Source organism: Clinocottus analis, unplaced genomic scaffold (genome assembly GCF_023055335.1).
Source record: "Clinocottus analis isolate CAN_PGR_092001 unplaced genomic scaffold, fCliAna1.0.p SCAF_15, whole genome shotgun sequence".
In the NCBI taxonomy this organism is placed as follows: domain Eukaryota; kingdom Metazoa; phylum Chordata; class Actinopteri; order Perciformes; family Cottidae; genus Clinocottus; species Clinocottus analis.
In genome coordinates, this window is record NW_027175876.1 from 3,177,080 (window position 1) to 3,197,677 (window position 20,598).

A 20,598-nucleotide genomic window follows, 5' to 3' on the forward strand; every position below is an offset into this window, starting at 1 on the left:
TTTGTCAATTACCCGCTGACCAATCAGAGCGAGGCGCACTGGAGCCAGATGCCGAACAGCTTGTTGTCATGACCGGAACAGTTTGCGTGCGTACCCGCTCAAGGGCGCGTTGACCTTGACCCAGTTGCTGAGGGAGAAGGGGAGGCGCCCCGCCCCCGCCGCCCCGCGTCCACCAGCTGTTGTGTGAGATGCTAATGCATCACCTGCCGGCCCGGGGCTTGTTTACTGACCTGAGGAATATTATTACAGTGGACCGAATGTAATACAAGTATAAACATGTCTGTGATTGTTGCCACTCAGTCCAGAACAAAGAAACTCCCCCAAAAAGATCGATACTCCAAAAATAACCATACGACAGTTTTCATACAAAAATCCTATAACATAAGATTAGAGATAAGATTATTCTTTATTAGTCCCTCAGTGGGGAAATTACAGGGTTGCAGCAGCATTGTTTACAAGTAAATAAAGACAAATTAAACAGTGAGAAGAATACTAAATATATAGATGGAATAAAAATAAAAAATGTATGAGTACTGAAACATAATGGTATTTAATGACATCTGCGTTTATGTTTGGCCTCTTCACAAGTGTTATTTAGCTTATAAGTGAGCTCATAAGCAGCATTATGCATCAGTGACCTTACGTAACGTTACCGGTTCTTGGAGGAGAAATGAAACGTCGACGGTCTCCCAAGAAACTGTGGGCGAAAAAAAACAACTTCAAAGCGGGGCAGGCCAGCGTGCTAACATTGAATTAAACATTAAAAAATACCATAAACTAACTATCCAACGTTTCAGCTGCGTGTCCCGCGCTAAACGAGCCTCCGAATTCAAAGCCACGTGAGTTTAAAATATACCAGCCCGGGTTTGGGGCTCGGATCACACAGGCTTACAGGAATCAGAGAGCAAGACGAGTACATATAGCTTCATGTATCTCAGTGAGGGAACTGGATCAGAATAACTCGCTGGTGTTTGATAGGGCAAATGATGGGGTTCAGGAAAACTGTGAAAGAAATGAAAATGTCTTAATCTCCCTCTCTTTTGCTTTCTGATGCCGTTTCTTCCCTCCTCCCTCCCTCCCTCCCTCTCTCTCTCTCCCTCCTCCTGTGCGCTCTTCCTCTCCATGTAATTCATCTCTCCTCTCTCTTTTGCTCACCCTATAATCAAGTCTTTTTCATGTTGTTTCGCAAAGTGCCATGTGAATCTGTCCCGCGCTCCTCTTCCGCCTCGCTCTTCACCTTCTCGCCTCCTTTTCAATCTCTCTCTCTCTCTCTCTCTCTCTCTACTTCCAATGTCAAGACTTGAGGAAACGCGTCAACGTCAAGAAGGCTTTGCTATTTATGGGCATATCGTGATCGTATGGAGATTCACCGTGTGGGGATTTATGTATTGGCCAGTACCAAGTGCCAATTTAATACATTACTCCATACACTCGGGCCATTACTTTGGGGTCACGGGACAAAAGCGGTTGCGACAGAGTCCATTTTTCTTCATTACACAGACCTGACATCTTTCTGTGCATGAAGGAGGCGGCGAGTCAGCCTGCGCTTCGTGTTACGCCACGTTATCAGCGACTCTTGGATTCGTCCTGTAGCTTTGATGCCCCCCAGTGCCAACACTCATGTTTTATCCATGAATAGAACTGATATCCAGATTGTGCATCCAGAGTGCCAGCAGTGTAAGATTAGAAAACTGATCAGCCTGTCGGGGAGGTAAGTGAATACTTAGAGGCGTGGGCTTCCCATTTTCAGTTGAAAAGAAAAGTCGATTCGCCATGTTTGTCGTGTCGTTGTGTGTGTGTGTGTGTGTGTGTGTGTGTGTGCCGAACACTTCTCTCAGACTACTTGATGTTCAGCAGGTGAACTGCGAATGTTCCCTGTGTTACAGTGCGGGGGAAAAGTCAGACAGATTAGGGCTGCGGAGCTGTGAAATTTGCCAAACGCCTCTGACATTTCCTCCCGATAAGGAAAGTGAACCCCAGACAGTGAAGAGAGCGGGCGGGAGAGATGCGGCGGGCTCGGGTTGGAGCCCTGAAGTCAGGCGGCTCAGGTGGACGAAACACATCATCGCGATAGAGATAACGATAGCTTCGGAGGAGACGACTTGTCCTGAGTCAGAGAGGAAATGGACCAAAAACAGTTGGATGTGACACATGTGTTCCTCATGAGGCAGCTGATGCATATTAATAGAAAATATATGTAATCACTAAGGCGTCGTTACACTTTGAGTTGAGTCAGTCAGAGCATTTTTGTGACTTTCTGGAATCCACATTTTTTGTGAGTGGAGGTATGAAAGCAGGCTGGATTTGAACTTCTCTCTTTCTGTATTGTTTTCTTCTTCACACAGCTGTCTCTTCTCAGGCCTCTACATCACGGCAGGCTTCCTGCTGACTGTCCAGAGACGCTATAAACACATTTGCCACACTCGTCTCCAAACCAGCATTCCCCAGCTTTCAGAATTACGTATTTGTATCAGGAAACCCTCCAAAAAAAAAAAAGGCAAACGTCCGTATCTGTGAAGCAGCGAATGTTTGGAATTAATTGCCGAAAAGCAACTGATTGATAAACTTCTTTATCGCTCGTCTTGTCGCGACATGTTTTCCTTCGCAACCCTTTTCCCCCCGTTTGATAGAAGTTTCTATCGAATGTGTATCTTTCCCTCCCATACGGACCCTGTGGAGCCCCAGAGGCAAGATAAGGTGTACAAACCGTCTCGACGATAATTTGAGTTTCAGCCGGAGATTCATGCCATACATCAGTCTGTCACACTCCCATCCTTCCTGCCACTCACCGCCGCGCCATCTAATATGGCAGCAATGCCACAGAATTAATCTTTAAAAAGATTTCTGATGTGGCATCCCTGACAGATTTGGAGTGGAGGCCGCGGAGAGGGAACTGTCACCGTGTTGCGTTGGCGAGCACACACACACACACACACACACACACACACGCACACACGCACACACTCTTAGACAGCTAACTGTCAGTAGTCCACTGTGTCATATAAAAGATGCAGACGGAGTCAGATGACTCACAGATACACATATTGTACACATACAGCGCGCTCAGCTGTCATTTACCCCTCACCCCTCGCTGCGTGGGAGGGTTACCCCCGCATGCTTTTTTGCATACTGTATGTGTCAAAGTGTGCGTCTGTTTGCTCTGCCAAGTAGTCGGAGAACCTGTCATTCAATTTATCAGTCGGATGGAAAACACGAGGGACGCGCACTTGCAAACGTGCACAAATCCCAAAACACAAACAAACAGTCTGAAGAAAAAGAAAAAAAAACAGTGCCATTTTGAATCCCGGATGGGCCCGGGCCTCTTAATTCAGTTCGCAAACACACAGTGGAGAGAGAGAGAGAGAGAGAGAGAGAGAGAGAGAGAGAGAGAGAGGAATAGCTGCAGGGAATGTGATAGATGTGAAGAAAAACAAAGAATAGAAAGATGGAGGGAAGAGAAAAGGGGAGAAAGAGAAGCTGAAGAAGACTGAAAGATTCGGGGTAGAGGAGGCAGCAGGCGTCACGGGCTGACGGAGAGACGGAGAGGTTTAGACAGCCGAAGGTGCGACACCGATAGGAGCTCTGAGCTGCGACGCGGAGAATCCGCGTCCCTTTTGTTCAAGAGAGGGGAAGAAGGGATGAGGGAAAAGAGAAGAAGTACAAACGCAGAGAAAGTTGAGCAACAAAAAAACCTCGCGGGACGATCACTTATCTGACGGGGTTGGAAAACGTGCGCCGCTTTCATATCACGTTCGCATCAACATCAATAGCTGCTGTCGTCAGCGCCGGGGCGAGGCTTTTTTTTTTTTTTTACCGCAGGATAAATTGTGGAAGAAATGTGACAGTAAATCAAATTGCAAACCACCTAATTCATCTTGCGCGGAAAGTCACCCCAAAAAAAAAAAAAAACAACCCCGCACAGATTGCTGGGGCCAGTTTGAATGCTAATAGTCACTTAATACGACTCCCCCCAGTATTCAGCCGAGACAATGAATCAACCAATCCCACACATTTAATCATAGGCGCTCTAGTTAAAACATCCACCCTGATTCACTGAGTTAATGCATCAACCCTGACTGTGTTTGATCAATGGATGCATTTGTTGAAATCGTGGCATGAAATTGCCTTTTTTTTCTTCTTCCATCAACACGACTCTGGTGGGACATTCCTAGCAGCCAATTTGATCGTTTTTCCAGCTCGGCGCTGTTATCGCCGGTGGTTCGTTTTGATTGCTCCTCGTTACTGTATATAGTTCCATGTGCTTTTTTTAAAAAAAAAAAAAAACACACACACACACACAAAAAAAACAGAGCCAGCTGATTAAAACGCAGATTGTGCCGCGGTAGATGATGGATTTGATTGACTTTGTCTGCCACAGTCCAACTTGTTCCAGGGTTCGGGTTGATTGGAAGGAATTTAGCTGGGTGTGTGAGCAGCAGTGTTTGTTTTATTGTCGGCGAGAGGACGCGGCTGCATTTTAAAAGTCCTTCTTTGTTTTGTTTGGAAGATTTGGTCAAGTGGGCTTCCTCAAATCGGAGGCCTGAGTTGTGTATTTTAGCTTAGACAAGGAAGGGAAGTGTAAGTGAATGACAACGTGCGCCACATTTCGCAAAATCACCATTTCTGTTGATCTCGCGAAACCTTTTTGTTTCCTTCTAATAATTCACGCGAAGGTTATCTTGACTCACTATCACCTGATAACGTTAGAGACGCTTCCGGTCAGGGTCAGGGTTCAATTCAAGTCCAATATTCACCTTCTTTGGTCGCTCTGTTTTGGTCTCCACCAACTCCGGCTAATATCCGACTCCAAAACAAAGAGCTCAACACAAAAGAAATGCTCCTTTGAGCTGCAGAGCCGGAGGATAATTCTGCTCATCACCAACGAGCGACACCTTTTTCACATCACACGCGTTCAGTTTTTCATTTCTTTTCCAATGCGTATATGACTTATTGCTTACGGCATGGCTCTGGTTTTTTTTTTTCGTTTTTTTTTTCTCCAGAAAACCAATTAACCCATTGAAAGCTTTGCATCAGCAGCCCCCTCCTCCTTTATGCAATTATGGATACCACCTGGTGTTCGGGTGGCAGCCCTATAATTAGCCCCGACCGAACTGAGAGATCGAAAGGGGTTCAAATTGTGATGTAGAGGCATTTGCTTGGAGATGGTAATGGGCTCGGGGTGGTTAAGGTCAGGGTTAGGATCCGGAACGGAGTTCATCATATACCACCGACCTCACCCCAACACACACACACACACACACACACACACTCAAAACAATTCCCTTACACCCGCAACCAATCTGATAGGAGAGAAGTGCTTTAGGCATTATGGGTTAAAGCCTCATCTGACACCCATGGGAAATCACAGCAAAACAACATAGGGAGATGCACCGTGACTGATGATATTGGTGTGAAATAACACAGACAGAGTGACAAAGAGAGAGAGAGCGAAGAAAAGAAGAAGAAGAAGAAGAAAAAGGGGAGAGCCATGGGTAAAACCAGATAGAGGTTGAGTTAAATAGACTGAAAAATTGACTTTAGAGAGAATAAAGCTAATATCGCCCACTCGCTGATTTTCTGCCCTTTAGTTTGACGATGTGCTGCTGATTCGTCTGGCCGCCTGCCGGACCGAATATCTGATTGGAAGAATGTCAAAATGACCGTTTTATTGTCTGTCTGTCTGTCTGTCTGTCTGTCTGTCTGTCTGTCTCACGACATGACTTTTAGAGCTTGTATCGTATGTTTTGGAGCTTGTGCAAGGTGTTACATTATGTGCACCTTGGTATGCTTTATAAGGTGTGTGTGTGTGTGTGTGTGTGTGTGTGTGTGTGTGTGTGTGTGTGTATGGGAACAGATGCTGAAGCACTCGTGGGGTAAAACCGACACTCCCTCCCTTCTGACCTCTGTCCATCCATCTGTAATATATCTGTGTCTGGAGAGTAAAAAACACAATTGTCTCGTCCTGCGATTCATAATCCCTGAACTTTAGGTCTCTTTATATTTTATTGCGACCAAATGAATTGACGCGTTTGGTAATCTCCTGTCCAAACAGTGTAAACTGTGAACTGAACATTTGCATATCCTTAAAAACAGCATTCATAAATTATATTTTGAATTAGGAACTCATTTTATTGACGTCACAACTGCTTTGATCAGAATTGGACTCGGTGTCGCTGAATAATTCATTTCAGAGTGCCCTTCTTTCATGCGCTGGTTTAGAGCGCTATTTATTTTGTTGGAAAACACACATTTCTTCTTTTTTTGTTGCCAGATTGACCTTGTTTTTTTGTTTTAATTGTTAAACTGCTTTCAAACGTAGCTCCAGGTAGCATTAGGAGAGCATCAAGGGAAATGCCATTTCCACTGGTCTTTTCACCCTCCATTTCCTGGGAGTGGAAGACAAAGGAAAACAGGGAAATTGAGAGAGAGAGAGAGAGAGAGAGAGAGAGAGAGAGAGAGAGAGAGAGAAGGTAGAAAGAGAGGCAGAGGAAAAACAGATGTGGTTCATTGAAGCGACACTTGCCCACAGTCAGAGACAAAAACCTGAGAGCTTGAGTGCATGATCCTCAACTAGCACACTGGAAATGATAGACTGTGCGTCACACACACACACACACACACACACACACACACACACACACACACACACAGAGTTAATATACTAATACAGGTCTAGTCAATATCTTTTGTTTGAGGTTGTAAGCCAAACAAGCCCATTCATCACCAGACAGATTAATATCTCAGGATTATTTCGGAGCTGCGGCTTCATCATCCTGGTGGTTTAAACGCTGCAGCGATGAATAGTACATTACAGGACGTATAGAATCAATACATCATCGCCAGCACAGCTGCAATCTAATGGTTTTGTTTTCCACTGGTAAATGGAGAATAATTGGGAAATCTTCGTGCAGGTTGTGAACCCAAAAACATATTTCGGGAGTCATTTTTTCATTACAAAAGCGTCTTCATTTGCTCGTGCTACGCTTCGGAAAAATATAACTTCCTTTTCCATTCTGTGGTGATAGAGCTTTGTTTTTTTTTTTGCGGCTCTCTGCTGCTGCATGAATAAAAAAAGAGGGGATAATGCATTTTTTTTTATTATTAGTACCAGTCTGGTTGTGAGCTTTATTACCGACCCTGTAACCCGAATGGACTCATGCGCCGGGATCCTCAGACACACAGCAACAGCACGGATGAGTGCCTGTACGTTCCCCGGGTCTCTTCTGTTTGTTCCAGGGGGGTCGTTTCATGAAGAAGTGGATAAATTAACCCGTGAAGACAACGAGGCATCACGTTGACTTTGCTTCACTGCCGGTAGAACGAAATTTAAAGCCAAAGATTCTCACCCGACACGCGGCGAGAAAGCTCATTTCCAAAGCGGATTAACAATTTATACTTTTTTTTTTTTAGCCGACTGATCACCTCTTCTGATTTTCTTTGTTATATTTATAACTTGCATAAGCTCTTTTAGAAACTATCTGTGTCTATACGTATAGATAAATGAGCGCTGCTTTGTCTTCTCAAGTTGGAAGAAGTTGCAGCTCATGTTGTTCCCACGTGCCGCAAGTGGTTAGCTTAACTAACTAAACAACAACTAAATAACAGGCACATTCCTCCCAATACATCCCTTCTCATTTCCTTCACGACGGGAGAGAAAGCTGCAGGATTTGAAGCAGTGCATCCTCCTTGGCCTTGATGACATTTCGCCAAATTCTGCTTTTCCCTCACAATTCCTTTTTTTGTTCATGTGTTTATTCGTCAGAAAAGCACTGATAGAGACTGTACTGATGTCATTATTGACTCCCTCCCAAACCCCATTTAACAAAGAGAGAGAGAGAGAGAGAGACCAGTGGGCAATGGCAGCGAGAAAGAAAAGAGGGGATGAAATATAAGAAGCGAGGGAGGAAGATTTGGAGCAAAGCAGCGACAGGAGGAGACAGACGGGAGGGAGAGTGATGTCAGAGAGGGAGCAAGAGAGAAATTTAGAGAGATTTTACTCATTAAAAAGAGGAGCACAACAAGGGGAGATGGCATTAATCAAGCTCGGCGCTAATGAGGCATTTACTCATTACGCTGAAATAGAGAGAGGCCAAGGAAGAAAAAGAGGGGAACAAAAAAGAGGAGGGGGGGGGGGCAGAGAGACAAAAGAGAGGCCATTGTAGGAATTAAAAGAGAGGAGAGCGGTTCAAAATCAAGCAAGAACAATATGGAGGGAGGTGACAGAGTTAAGTGGAGACGATAACGTACAGCTAGAGATGGACAAAGTGGAGTACACGTAGATAATATTGACTAGAATATCTTTATTTATCTATTTATTTATTCATCAAATGTGCTTCTTCTGGAAGAATGATGAGCTTTCCTTCCTCCATAGCACTATTTGCCTCTTCATTCCACTACATTGCAGTCGCTACGCGTGTGCTTTCGCAGTGAAGATGTAGTTGGAGCCGGGTTTCACCTCATTAGTGAGATTATTTCATATTCCGTGATGCTGGTTTTAGATTTAAAGGAGCTGCATTAAACAATCTCAACAGTAATTCAGCCGCAAACAACTATTTGCTATGTAAAGACATCGAGGAGCACCCACGCTGCGGTTTCCCCCCTCGGGTGAACACTGTTAGCTCCGTCAGCGCTTTCCCCATAGCGTGCACGGTTAGCGCTATTCGCGGCGTTAGCTGTGAGAACCGTTGAGAGTCAATCAAAATGCTCCGAATCTCAGATGTTGAACTTTGAAAGTAAATCTTCCATATCAATAAATGCAAGAAAACCTCTGAGGACACACTTGGGAACTACGATAACTGAGTTTTGATTCAATACTTCAGGGAATCAACGTTGTATTTCAAGCGATATATATATCTCGGTATTAAAAAAAATTGATGTATCGCCGCAAAATAAAATTAGCAAATGAAATGAGTGGTTTTTGGTTTTCAGCATGCTTTTAAAGAGCATTAAGGCTTTTCATTAGACTAATGGCAGTGCAAGACAAATAGGCGTGTGTGTGTGTATGTGTGTAATGTATTTTTGGTGTGTGTATTAGTGTTTGTGTGTGTCAGTGCAGTTTGCATGGCCATCTGTGGAATGATCTATGTCTCTCCTTGCTAAGAGGAGTCGTTAATATTTGCATTATTTAAACCAAGACGACAATCATGACTGATTTATTATGCGTCTTTTAGGCTTTTAGAATTAAAAGGATTTGTAGAGGAGCCAGAGCAGACTGCACGGGAAGTACAACTAAAACAACACGGCTCCGAATTTAGTTTAGATTATCTTCCTCTTGGTCAGTTGTGCTGTTCGCTGCAGCTTCTGGGTGTTTAAGTTCATCTCTGCCGGCGATGGAGCTGCTGATGCTGCGGCGGCGGACAAAGTTGATCAGAGAGAAGACAGTTGTCTCCGTGTCTGTCGAACAACGAGACCAACCGGCCGCCCACACCGGGAATGCTAACTATCACGACAACAGCAAGAATACCTCCACCAACTTCATAGACAGCCATGTTTTCACCAGAAAAACAACAGCCTCATGATAGCGATGGAGAAAATGTCAAGGAAGGGTGGTGAGGTGGGGGGAGGTCACCAAAGTAAGTTGGATGCATTTTCTGTGGACTTTAACTGCCTTGACGAGAAAAAATGATCATGCCATTTTTGTTAGTTTGGCACAATAACACCCCTCAGGGATGTTTGCCACATTCACATTGATGATGATGGGCATTAAGGGATGGATTAGATCATTTGAAGCGGGGGTTGTATGAGGTTATTGGGGCCAGTGTATCATACCTACAATATAGGTATGTATGGTCAGTGTATATTACCCAGTGTAGATATGCATGCTCAGTGTATATTACCTGCAGTAGGTTTGTACGCCCTCAGCTAGGAGAAGCTGACACTGATACCGGCATGGGAGCGAAGCAATGTTCAGCTATGCAATGGGACGGGGCAGCAGCCCCAATTAGTTGAAGAAACCCAAGAAAACCTGTAAGAATCAATATCAATGTGTACAGCGTATTTCGGATATCTTTCCGACAGGGAACTTAACTGAAAGTGAAACTTTCCTCCACCGTTCTTGTTCACGGCGCCCGGGGGGCTTCGGCGAGAGCGTGCATGAGCTTCCCCTTCAGTTCGGCTCCCCCCTGTCGAAAAGGGTCTGACGATAAGATAAAGCAGTGAATATATTCTAAATATACCTCACGCTTAAACGGATATTGACTCAGAGCCTTTCTTTTAGGCGGCGATAGTAAGTTTAGCTGCAGCTCCCCTCTCCGCCTCCCTCTTCAAACTGGGAGCGTGCAGACCGCCATCGACTGCGGGCGATACACCGACTACGGATGACCTCGCACGACCCCACTTCAAACAGGCCGAACTTTCCCTTTCATGTGCTTCTAAATGTTGCAATGGCACCCCGCAGCTTTGGGATTGTTCCGCGAGAGAGCTTGCGTTGCGGACGGCACAACAAAGCCCGGCGTCTCCCCCCATTTGTTTCTCTCTTCCTTTCTCCTTCCGGCCTCCTCCCATCATCCTTCCCTCTCCCTCGCCTATTGCCCTCATCGTAACCCCCGCCTGTGCATGATTCAGATCTAATCGGAGTGATCCCAGATCATTGGAATTAGAGATCTATTCTTAGCCCGCGCCAAACCCTCTCCTCCTCCTCTGTCTCTCCGTGTCTCTCTCAGACCTCGATTTGACGAACAGTTTTGCTTTGAACTGAAACCTGGTTATAACCTTGCGCTGCCGCCTGGTTCCAGGTCTGCCTCGTGCTTTAATTCATTCAGGATGACGTTCAACTCTCTCTCTCTCTCTCTCTGCCTTCTCTCTCGCCAGGACTCTGACCTTGTCCTGACGTTCAACCTGTCCATGCATCGCTCCTGGTGGATGGAGAACGGCCCCGGGTGCAAGGTGACACCCATCACCCCTCCTCCCTCCTGGGCGCCAGAGGACCACCGATATATATCTATAGCCGGCTGTCTGATGGATTTCCAGTTTATAGAGGTGGCCCACTCCTCGCTGCAGATACTCCTGGCTGTAAGTACTTCATCTAAATAAGTACGTTCTAGTGTGCAGTGCAATTTCAAACTGGAGTACTTGCATGTGGTATTCACATTATTGCATCTGGGCTTGAGGCTTTCAATGGCCTTTCCACGGATGGGAGGGGCCTGTCGCTCACAGTGGCTGCTACTTTAAACATGCAGCAGCTGTAAACTGACATTTGTCTTCATAAAAAGTGAATATTTAGCAAATTATGCGTATCTGCTTCTTTCTGACGTGAGACGGCAAATTGACCTTGTGTCCGTTACTTTAGGTATGGAGCTGGAGGCGGGACTTTGTCCAATGAGTGATGGTGTGACAGATTACTGGATTTAAAAGGCGTTTTGAGCTTTTTTACAATTCGATAATTGACTAAATTAATTTGCTTAACCTCTCTACGAATCAGTTACTGGTCATGCCCGGCGTACATGGGCTTCTGGTGAAAGTAACCAAAGAGTTTGTAGAGTGTTTTTTTTTTTTCATGCCATTCCACAGCTAAAATATGGAAGCCCATTTCCGCCACACACACAAAAAGAAAAGTAGGACCAAATTCTTTTGTTGCCTTTTTTCAAGTCAACAAAAAAAAGACAATAAAAAAAAAGTTGATTAATTTATTTATTTTTTGTCCTAATTTTATTTTTATTTTTTTTTTGTCCAGATTTTTTTTTTTTTTGGCCTAATTTTTCTTTTTTTTGTGGCGGAAATGGGCTTCCATGGCTTCCATACTAAAATGTAAAATGCAATTATTTTTATATTTCAGACAATAGTGACACCAGCACTGTATAGCCTAACACCAGCCAAACCAATCAGTTCGCAAACAGCTTCCTATTCAGCCGACAGGAAACAATGTTCGTGTTTATTTAGAGGAGCGACTCGGGCCCCTCAACAAGTGTGAGACCAATATTCTTTCCTGTCGTTGTTTTTTGGCCTCCAAGAACTCCTCGGGGAAATATCCGGCTCTTCAGCTGCAAAACGTTCCCCAGCTCGCCGCTCTACGTTCTTCTCTCCTGTCCACAGGACCTGTGAGCTCGGCCTGATAGTCGAGATCAACACACACAAAACAAGCATCTGAGAAAGCTCGGCGGGGCTTATTATGAGCGATGTCATCCATACAGATTCATGTTGGATTAACAGTCGCTCGCTTTTAGTCTCCGGATAAAAAAAAAAGAAGCCCTATGTAACTATTTCTTATACTGATAACGTTTTACTGCATTAGCTGTTAATTCAAATGAATCTGCTGCGTGAGTCTCTGTGTTAAATGCAGTATGTTTGTATGTGTGCGTGTTTGTATGTGTGCGTGTGATGCAGTGCTTCGAAATTAATGCACTTATTAAATTGGTGTTCTGCACAGTTACAGCCACTAGTACATTTAGTTTAATGTATTCTAAAGTGTATTACAAGCATGCCAACTTTGTCGGCTGCCATGGGTTGGGGAATAGTGTGTGATTGTGCAACTTTGTGGTTCAATAAAAGCATCCCGGCTTCATTAAACTAATAACTTCTTACCCCTCATTAACATAGAATAGGTTAGATTAGCTGCTGTAGAGACTTTCTTTCTCTCTCCGTCTCATTTCACCGTCACAAAAAGCGATTTCCCTCTCTCTGTTTCCCTCTGCCTGTCACTTACCCTGGGCCTCCATATTTCTTCTTCTCTTGCTCTGTCAAGCTGCGATAATTAGTAGTATCAGAAGAGACAGCAGAGAGAGAAATGAAGAGCGGGAATGAGGGAGGCCTGTCACCTTTCATCCAAGCCTCCTCTGTGCCGAGGCTCTGCTTTTCTTCTTCTTCTTCTTCTTCTTCTTCTTCTTTTTCCAGAGCACACTCACAATTACGACTACGTCGCGATAAACAAGCCGCCGCTGCAATTTGACTGCATGCACCGTCACACCGACGGCGAGAGAGAGAGAGAGAGTTTGAGCATGTCTTCTTCACTCTGCGTCTTCCTCCCTCACCTAGCATGACCATCCCCCCCCCCCCCCCCCTCTCTCTCTCTCTCTCTCTCTCTCTCTCTCTCTCTCTCGTGCGCGCGCCCGCTCTCCTCGTGCACGCTGTCAATCGATAGTGCTGCTTATAGTGTGGCTGAGTGCCAAGTCACCACACAGCCGTACCACTGTCTCGCAGTAATTGGTGTGTGGAAACACTGCCATGCTCCATGAGCACACACTCAACAGTCTGACTGGTTCACTGGCTGACTGGCTGGCTGCTTCACTGTAATTGGTGGAAACGCTGTCAGGGTCCTTAATAGCATACGGTCAACCAGCTCGCCGGCCGGCTAAACGCAGGGTGTTGGTTCTGTTTGGTTGGGCTGGACTCTGAGCGGACTGGTTGTTTGCATGTCTACTGGTTTGGCTGGCTGGGCGACTGGTACAAAGACGGTGGGATATTTAGGGACAGGTGACAGAATCTCAAACAAACAAAACCGTAAAACTTCGATTAAAAGCCAATCCCCGAATTCGACGAGTTACTCCAGTTTCCTCTGGAGGAGAACAAAGAGAGGCGTCGTGTCGATTGAGTGATCGACGGTCAAACGTCACCGATGCCAAGTCAAGACATTGATGATGCATATCATCAGTTTGAACATGAGCTTTATTTTGAAATTCCCATGGCCCCTCCTCCACAGTAATCACATGGTCAAAACATGTTTTAGTTTCTTTCTGTGACTTGATACAAAAGTGTTGATTGAACATCGTGAATTGAAATCGTACTGTTGCAGACTTTGGAATAACAGCAGATCGTGTCTCGTTGTCCGAAGAAACAATACAATATTGTAGCAGGATGAAACTTACGCTTTACACCCCGAGTGATATTCACACTGGTTTTGAGCGGGTGGCATCGAAGGCCCGTTTGACTGGGTGGCCACTCGACTGTGTGACCGACTGGTTTCACTTCCTGATTTTGCTTCTGGTTTACAGCTGCAGGTCCACCTGTACCACCACATTGTGCCAAGTTTTAGATGACAGCATTAATCTCATAAAAGAGACGTTTCACGCCCAGTTTCTTCAGGTGTGCTAATGTGGACTTAAAACGTGACAAGCTGACAGGTGGGTCCCCTGTTCGACTGTTGAAGCAAGCAGCTGTGCTGCTTTTGAAGAGCGAACCCCGCTGATTAGTTTCCAAACTGCAAGAAAACACAACAACGCGAGAAGCGTCTTCATGATTTGTGCGCACAGTAGGAAGATCTGAGCTGAAGCCGAGCAGAGGGCTTCTCCAGGGAGATCCAGACAGTCCTCAGTGAAATGTGGGCTCACTCCGTGACTGCCAGACTGCAGCTCAGAGGGGGAATGCGCAAATCTGACTTGTGTGATCACAGTTTGGCTTTCTTTCAGCTTCATTCTACCTGCTAATAGCACAGAATGATGATTAAATTACTTTCTGGCAACACAGAAAAGCATCTAAGATGAGGCTTCTTGCTGGCTCAGGGGTCTGGAGTGCATGCCTGCAAGTCATTTCAGTCATTAGCATAACTTCAAGCGGAGTGGAGGCACTAATCAGTGAAATCACCCACTGTTGTTTTGGTTGGAAACTGTAAACGCGACAATCCACCGCAAACAATTGAATCGCCTTGTCTATGAAATGTGACGGGTTCTTGTGATCAGAATCATCATTATCCACGCGGTTTTGTTTTAATGCTACACCTATCAGCAGCAGTGTAACTGTTTATTGAGAGAATGTGCACAAATGGCACATTTTAGACTGAATACTGAACAATATCAACACCCACATTCAAGTTTATTTTGCTCCAAATTAGCTGAGAACTTTGACATATCCCCGGTGTAAAATCCAAAATGCCGAGGTACAATAGGTTTGTCAAAACGGCCCGTTAACCAACAGGAAGTATAGACTTTGAACACAGTCATGACCCTTCGCTCACCCCCGCACCCTTTCAAAGCACGCTCCGGCCCTGTGCGACTGTGAGACAGCGATGTCATCATGCTAACGTGCTGAGGTTTAGCAGGTATAATATTTCCCTTCCTAGTTTACCATCGATGGCCAAAAAACATGATCAGGGATTTATAAAAGAAGATATTTGCTGCCTTTTTCCTTTTGTGCTGATCGGATCCGTGAGTTGTAGTAGTAGTAGTAACTCGTTAGCGTGCAAACATTCGCTAATTAGCACTTAGCACATAAGCAAAGCAGAGGCTGGTGGAACTTTGTCGTTATTTTGCAGTTATTAAGTACAAAAAAATGTGATTATAAGTGAAACTAGTTTCTAGTTTTCCTTGTTCAGCATTGGTGGTAAATACATGTATTCATTAGCATAAGAAGTGTTGCTTTTAATTGACTGAATTGAATGTGACATCGTCGCCTTCTGACCACAGACAACGATGTCATGTTCAGGTTGAATTGTATTCATGGGAGCAGCTCTGGGACCAGATTGGTTTTCATAGCTGTTGTTATTCAAAGATCAGGGAAGAAAAAAGAACAATGCATGAGGATTGAATGTCAGTCAACCAAAGCAACCGCTGTGCTCTAAAGCACTAATCCCACATTTGCTGAATATGCTAAACCTCCCTTTTCTTCCTCCAGATTAAGACACCTAAGAACTTCCTGAATCAATTAAAGAAAAGCTTGAAACAAGTGACGCTAAATGGCAGCTGCAAAATTGGACGGGGAGCCGGGTTGATACTGGATTTGTACTTAATTTGCGATTCATTTGTTGTCGCCGTAAATTGTGTGTCGTTATACACAATCGTCAAACAGCCTCCAACAAATTAAGTCGGAATTGATTGGACGCAATTATTGATTGTGGCGATGTTTTTGTGTGCAGCTTTTGACCGGCTGACAAAATATTTTCCTCTCACATAATTCACAGAGAGCGAAAAAGCATTAGTCTGAGTTTAAGTGGGCATCTTCAGCGCAGGAACAGATTTAATCCGATGCATGTGACGCCTTCGACGTGCCGCAATTCATCTGCGGCCGGGGAAACGCGTCCGTGATGGATTCTCTCCTTTTGAGTATGAATACATTTTCATAATGGAGTAATGCATCCAACGCAAACGAGGTGATCACACAGGCAGACAAACAACCACACAATTAAGATTCCTCGTGCTCCCGTGAAGGCGGTGAAGTCCACGGCAGCGGGAAGGGATTCATTACAGATCTTAATTACGTCGTGATCTGCCGAAATGTTGGTCGTGCGTCAGCTGATTCAGTTCAACCCCTTGAGGGGGAAGATGCCGACGACATCAGCACTTTCCCCCCTGTTGTTTTTGGCAGAACGCGACCTCACCTTCCTCCTCGGTGGAGGACGAACCGCGTCACCGGGTGACTGACCTTTAACTGCCTCCCCCATGTCATCTGCCTCGCTGCCAGAAGGTCTCCTCCCGCGATGCTTTTTGGTCTCCGGCTATGCAGAACACACACTTTAGGTTCTCCCCTTTCCTAATCGAACGCCAGCTGTTTGACATTCAACTAATTTCTCCCGGAGCTCCTTTAAAAAAAAAAAAAAAACTTCCAGGTGTTATCAGAAGCTCTGCTGAGGGAGCAGTTGGGACTTTATTATTGTAGCAGAGAATGATGATTCAGTTAATCTTCTTTTAGTTTAATGACTTTGCCACATGGCAAATGTAGGCCTTCACTTTTATGGGATTCTTGGTCATTTTGGGGCTGATGATGAAGCATTTACTGTAATAAATCCAGTAATGTGCACGTATGTTAGCAATTTCCAATTGTGTAACTAGCACATGGATTTATTTGCGGTGTAAAAGTACAAATACACATTGTGTACTGTCTCATATCAGTGCCTGAAGGTTTTAGTCATATGTCATAAGTGATTTTTTTTAATATTCCTGCGTGACTCTAGGAATGGAAACATCTGCCTAATCGGTCGCCCGGTTCACAACTATGCATCGTGAATATCTTGACAACTATTGTACCGTACAAATTGCCAAGAAATGTGCTCCACTCATTCACGGTGGCCCCGAAAATGGACGAGGTTTGACGTTTGCCATTTGAGGTTTTGAGCGAAAATGTCTCGACAACTGTTGGATTTGATTGTCATCTTCAATTTGGGACACGCGTTCATGTCCCCTTCAGGATGAACTGTTAAGACGTTCGTGATGGTTTGATTTTCAATGTAGCTCCATCGTCGGGTGAAAAATACGTTCGCATGCTAACACGCAAACGCAAGATGCTAAAAAAAAAAAAAGAGGAGTTGAGGGGGCGTTGGGGACATGTTGGTCCCATCTGCAGCGCAGGAGGCTCACTTTGGAGTCATTACCCTTGCACACGTTTGTTCAGAACATTCGGTTCGAGCTCTGAAGTGGAACGATTGCGGAGAGGAAGACATGCGCGTCTGACAGTTTGTTACCCTGACTCATGCCCGCCGTAAGACAATAGACGCTCGGCTTTGCTGACTCACTGTGGCTTAACTAACTATACTGTTTATAATGGCAACAAGCACCTGCTGCTCAGGATTTTGAACACATGGGAGGAAGACGGTCTCCCTGCCTCCTGGGATAGTGTGTGTGTGTGTGTGTCTGTGTCACCGTGCGCATGAAACCCCATTAAAATAGTTTCGTCTCTGAATGAGGTACATGCCTCTGTGAGGGGAATTGGTGAAGTTGTACAATTTATGGCTTGTCAGGCTGATCAGGGCAGGGAGCCTGTCTCTGCTTAAGTGGTGCCATTTCCATTTCCACTCGTCACACCGAACACCCTTCAGTACTGTCGCCGTAACCAGGTAACCTTAATCCAAAGACAAAATGAAGGGGGAAAAAAAAGGAACCAGTGTCTGTCTGAGAAACCCGGGAGGAACTCACTTCAATGCAGTCCCCACCAACGCAGACATAAGAAGCTAAAATACGTATCAGTCACCTTTATTATTGGTTATAGTTCGAAAGGTTGGAGTTTTAAGGGCCAGTGTGTCCGGCGATCTTTTAGCAGAAAGGTAATATAATATTCATGACTGTGTTTTCATCAGGGTGTAATAACCTGAAACTAAGAGTCGTGGTGTTTTCTTTACCTTACTATGAGCCCTTCATTGGGAGGAGTGAGTCCTTTTCATTGAGTCCGCCATGTTTTCCACAGGCCGCTCTCACACTCTCCCCGAGCATCATGGGTAACGCCGGGCCGATCGGTACTGCACGGGTGCAAACTCTCACCAGAGAGGAGAAAGAAACGCTGTGACTCACCCCGTAGATACATTTCCATCATTGATTTTGGACGCAGCGATCTTTTTTTTCTTCCAAAGCTGATGATGGAAGAAGTAGCTGATGAGGATTTCTTTTTTTCACATTTTATTTGATTATTTATCCGGGATAATCCAAATTAGATTTGAAATCTCTTGTAAAAGAGAAGAGTCACACGTGTTGTTGTTCCTGTTTATTATAAGTAATCAGATAAGTGATGTCAGATCGGTGAATTGCCCAAATTTTAGGAGGCGAAAAATATTTTTTTTGCATAACACTTGGGAGACTTTTCGCTTTCCCAAAGTTCCTTTGCTATTTTACTTGGTGGTAATATAAGATATATAACCTGAACGCTTTGAGCTTTAATGCATGACTTAGTGTAACTCAAAAAATTGCAGAAAATAAAATAAATAAATAAAGTTACCCTCAAGGTCAGTCCACAGTGCGGCTGTTCGGCTGTTTTTCATCTTAATCTTCGTCACTTCACTGACTCGTCTGCTGTCGGAGATTTTATTATGTACTTCAAATCCAAAATATTTCACGGAGAACCTGTTTCAGCTCTGCAGAACTCAAAAGGACAGATGTGCAAGTGTTCGTTGGGTTCCAACAGGGTAGTCCAAATATAACTCCAGGCGCCAAAAACCGACTCTGACCCAGAAGTCCGACAATAAACAAGATAAGACTCAGGCGCGTCTCGAGCCCGTAGCGAATACTGGTGCGAGCTTATTTGGGTTTCTTCACATCGGGGGGGGAGGGGGGGGAGGGAGGGGGGGGAGGGAGGGAGAAAGATCAAATCAGTTTTATTGGAGACAGGATATTATGTTTACATGCTGCAACACCAAAATGGAATACTTGAGTTTCCAGAATATTAACAGGATATTGATGTGCGGAGAAAACGCGCTCTGTCACAGCTGATCAAACGCTCTCTGTTCAGTGCTTCTAACAAAAAAAAACTGCACCCAAAAAAGTCATTTTCGGGAGGCAATGAGCCAGCAGAAGGCAGGAACGGGCTCCGGTTCAGCTTATAGTGGCAGTAAAGAAGAAGAAGAAAAAAAAACCTCCTGAAAGACTTTCAAACATAATTTTGACTCTGTGACATTTAAAGTGTCCTTTAAGTGAAAGCTGGTGCTGAATCATTTCAGCTGGAGTGACAGTGGACAGGAGGGGAAGTCTGTGGCTTGAGGTCATCTTATTTTTTTCTGCTAAACTGCTGTCAGCGGTGGAGACGACTGAGATCTTTTCTTTTTTTTTCGCAGACGCTAAACCCTCTTTGACCACTGCTAATTTTGCGAGACATTTGTGATTCCTAAAGCCTCCTACGTTATCCAAATTGATTCCCTCTTCCTCCTCCTCGATTCCCATGCCGATACTCGCGGGCATTGTCTACTTCCAGCGCTTTGGGTTCAGCTTTAAGTGAATTCATCTCCCGCCGAGTAAAACACTACATGTCTATGACTCATGCACCTGTGAGGGGACACGGAGGGAAATAAGGAAGGAAGGAAGGAAGGAAGAAAAAGGAGGGAAGGAGACAGAGATATGGCGGAAGGGGGGGGGGGGGGGGGCGAGAAAGGAACAGAAGCAGGAAGGAAATAGGAAGAGAGAGGAAGAAAGTAGGAGAAAAGGTGGGAGGAGAGAGGAGCTCAGGGAGCTGAACATTATTTAGACTAAATGAGGTCGAGACCTTGAGGTAGACTCTGAATCTCAAATGTCGTTGCTCACATTTGCAGCTCGCTGTGTGTTTGCGTGGCGCTCTGCGTGTGTGCTGGCATGTGTCCATGTACTCAATAGAATACCAACCAGGTCAATGTCATTTTTTTTTTTTCCCCTCCTTTCGACTCGAATCTTCTTCCGAACAACGAGGCCTCTCTCGTCGGGGTAATGTGCGCGTTGAATGCCTCTTGAAAACAAATATGCATCCATCACCGTCTCTCCTTTCGTCCTCTTATCGTCGCGGGTTAATAAGGTCGCTTGGAAAAAGCAGACCTTCGCGTCGACTGCTCCTCGCTGCATCTTCGCTCCCATCAGCCACCTCCTGCAGGTCGCCTTGGAAACAGACGGCCAATGGGAGGGGAGATCAGAGCGCAAAGGTGTTTCCGGTAGTGTCGACTGCTCCGTCGCTGTTCAAACGCTGCACGCACACACACACACACACACACACACACACACACACACACACACACACGTTTAGAGCTTTTGTCTTCTTTGTGACTTATCGCACGCAGCACCGGCGCCTCTTTATTGTTCAATCTGCAGCCGCCGTTGTTTTCATGTTTGCGGACGGCTTCAGCCGGCGAGAGAGAACAATGCGAGGTACACCTCTGCGTTTAGTTACAACGAAGCCCTGTCAGAGGGGGCGGCGGCGGGGGCGGCGGGGGCGGCGGCGGGGGCGGCGGCGGCGGGGGAACAAATCGGGAACTATCAACCTTGACATCGTAACACCGAAGCGACACGGGGA

At 45.2% G+C, this 20,598-nt stretch overlaps 1 protein-coding gene across 2 annotated transcripts in view; it reads left to right on the forward strand.

Annotated features, from left to right (window-relative positions):
* nkain2 (sodium/potassium transporting ATPase interacting 2) overlaps positions 1-20,598 on the forward strand; it is a 68,499-nt gene that overhangs the window by 36,757 nt on the left and 11,144 nt on the right. For both annotated transcript variants that reach the window (XM_068576838.1, XM_068576837.1), the window contains one exon: positions 10,810-11,010. In XM_068576838.1, the coding sequence (XP_068432939.1) occupies positions 10,810-11,010 (201 nt within the window). The remainder of the gene's footprint in view (positions 1-10,809; positions 11,011-20,598) is intronic.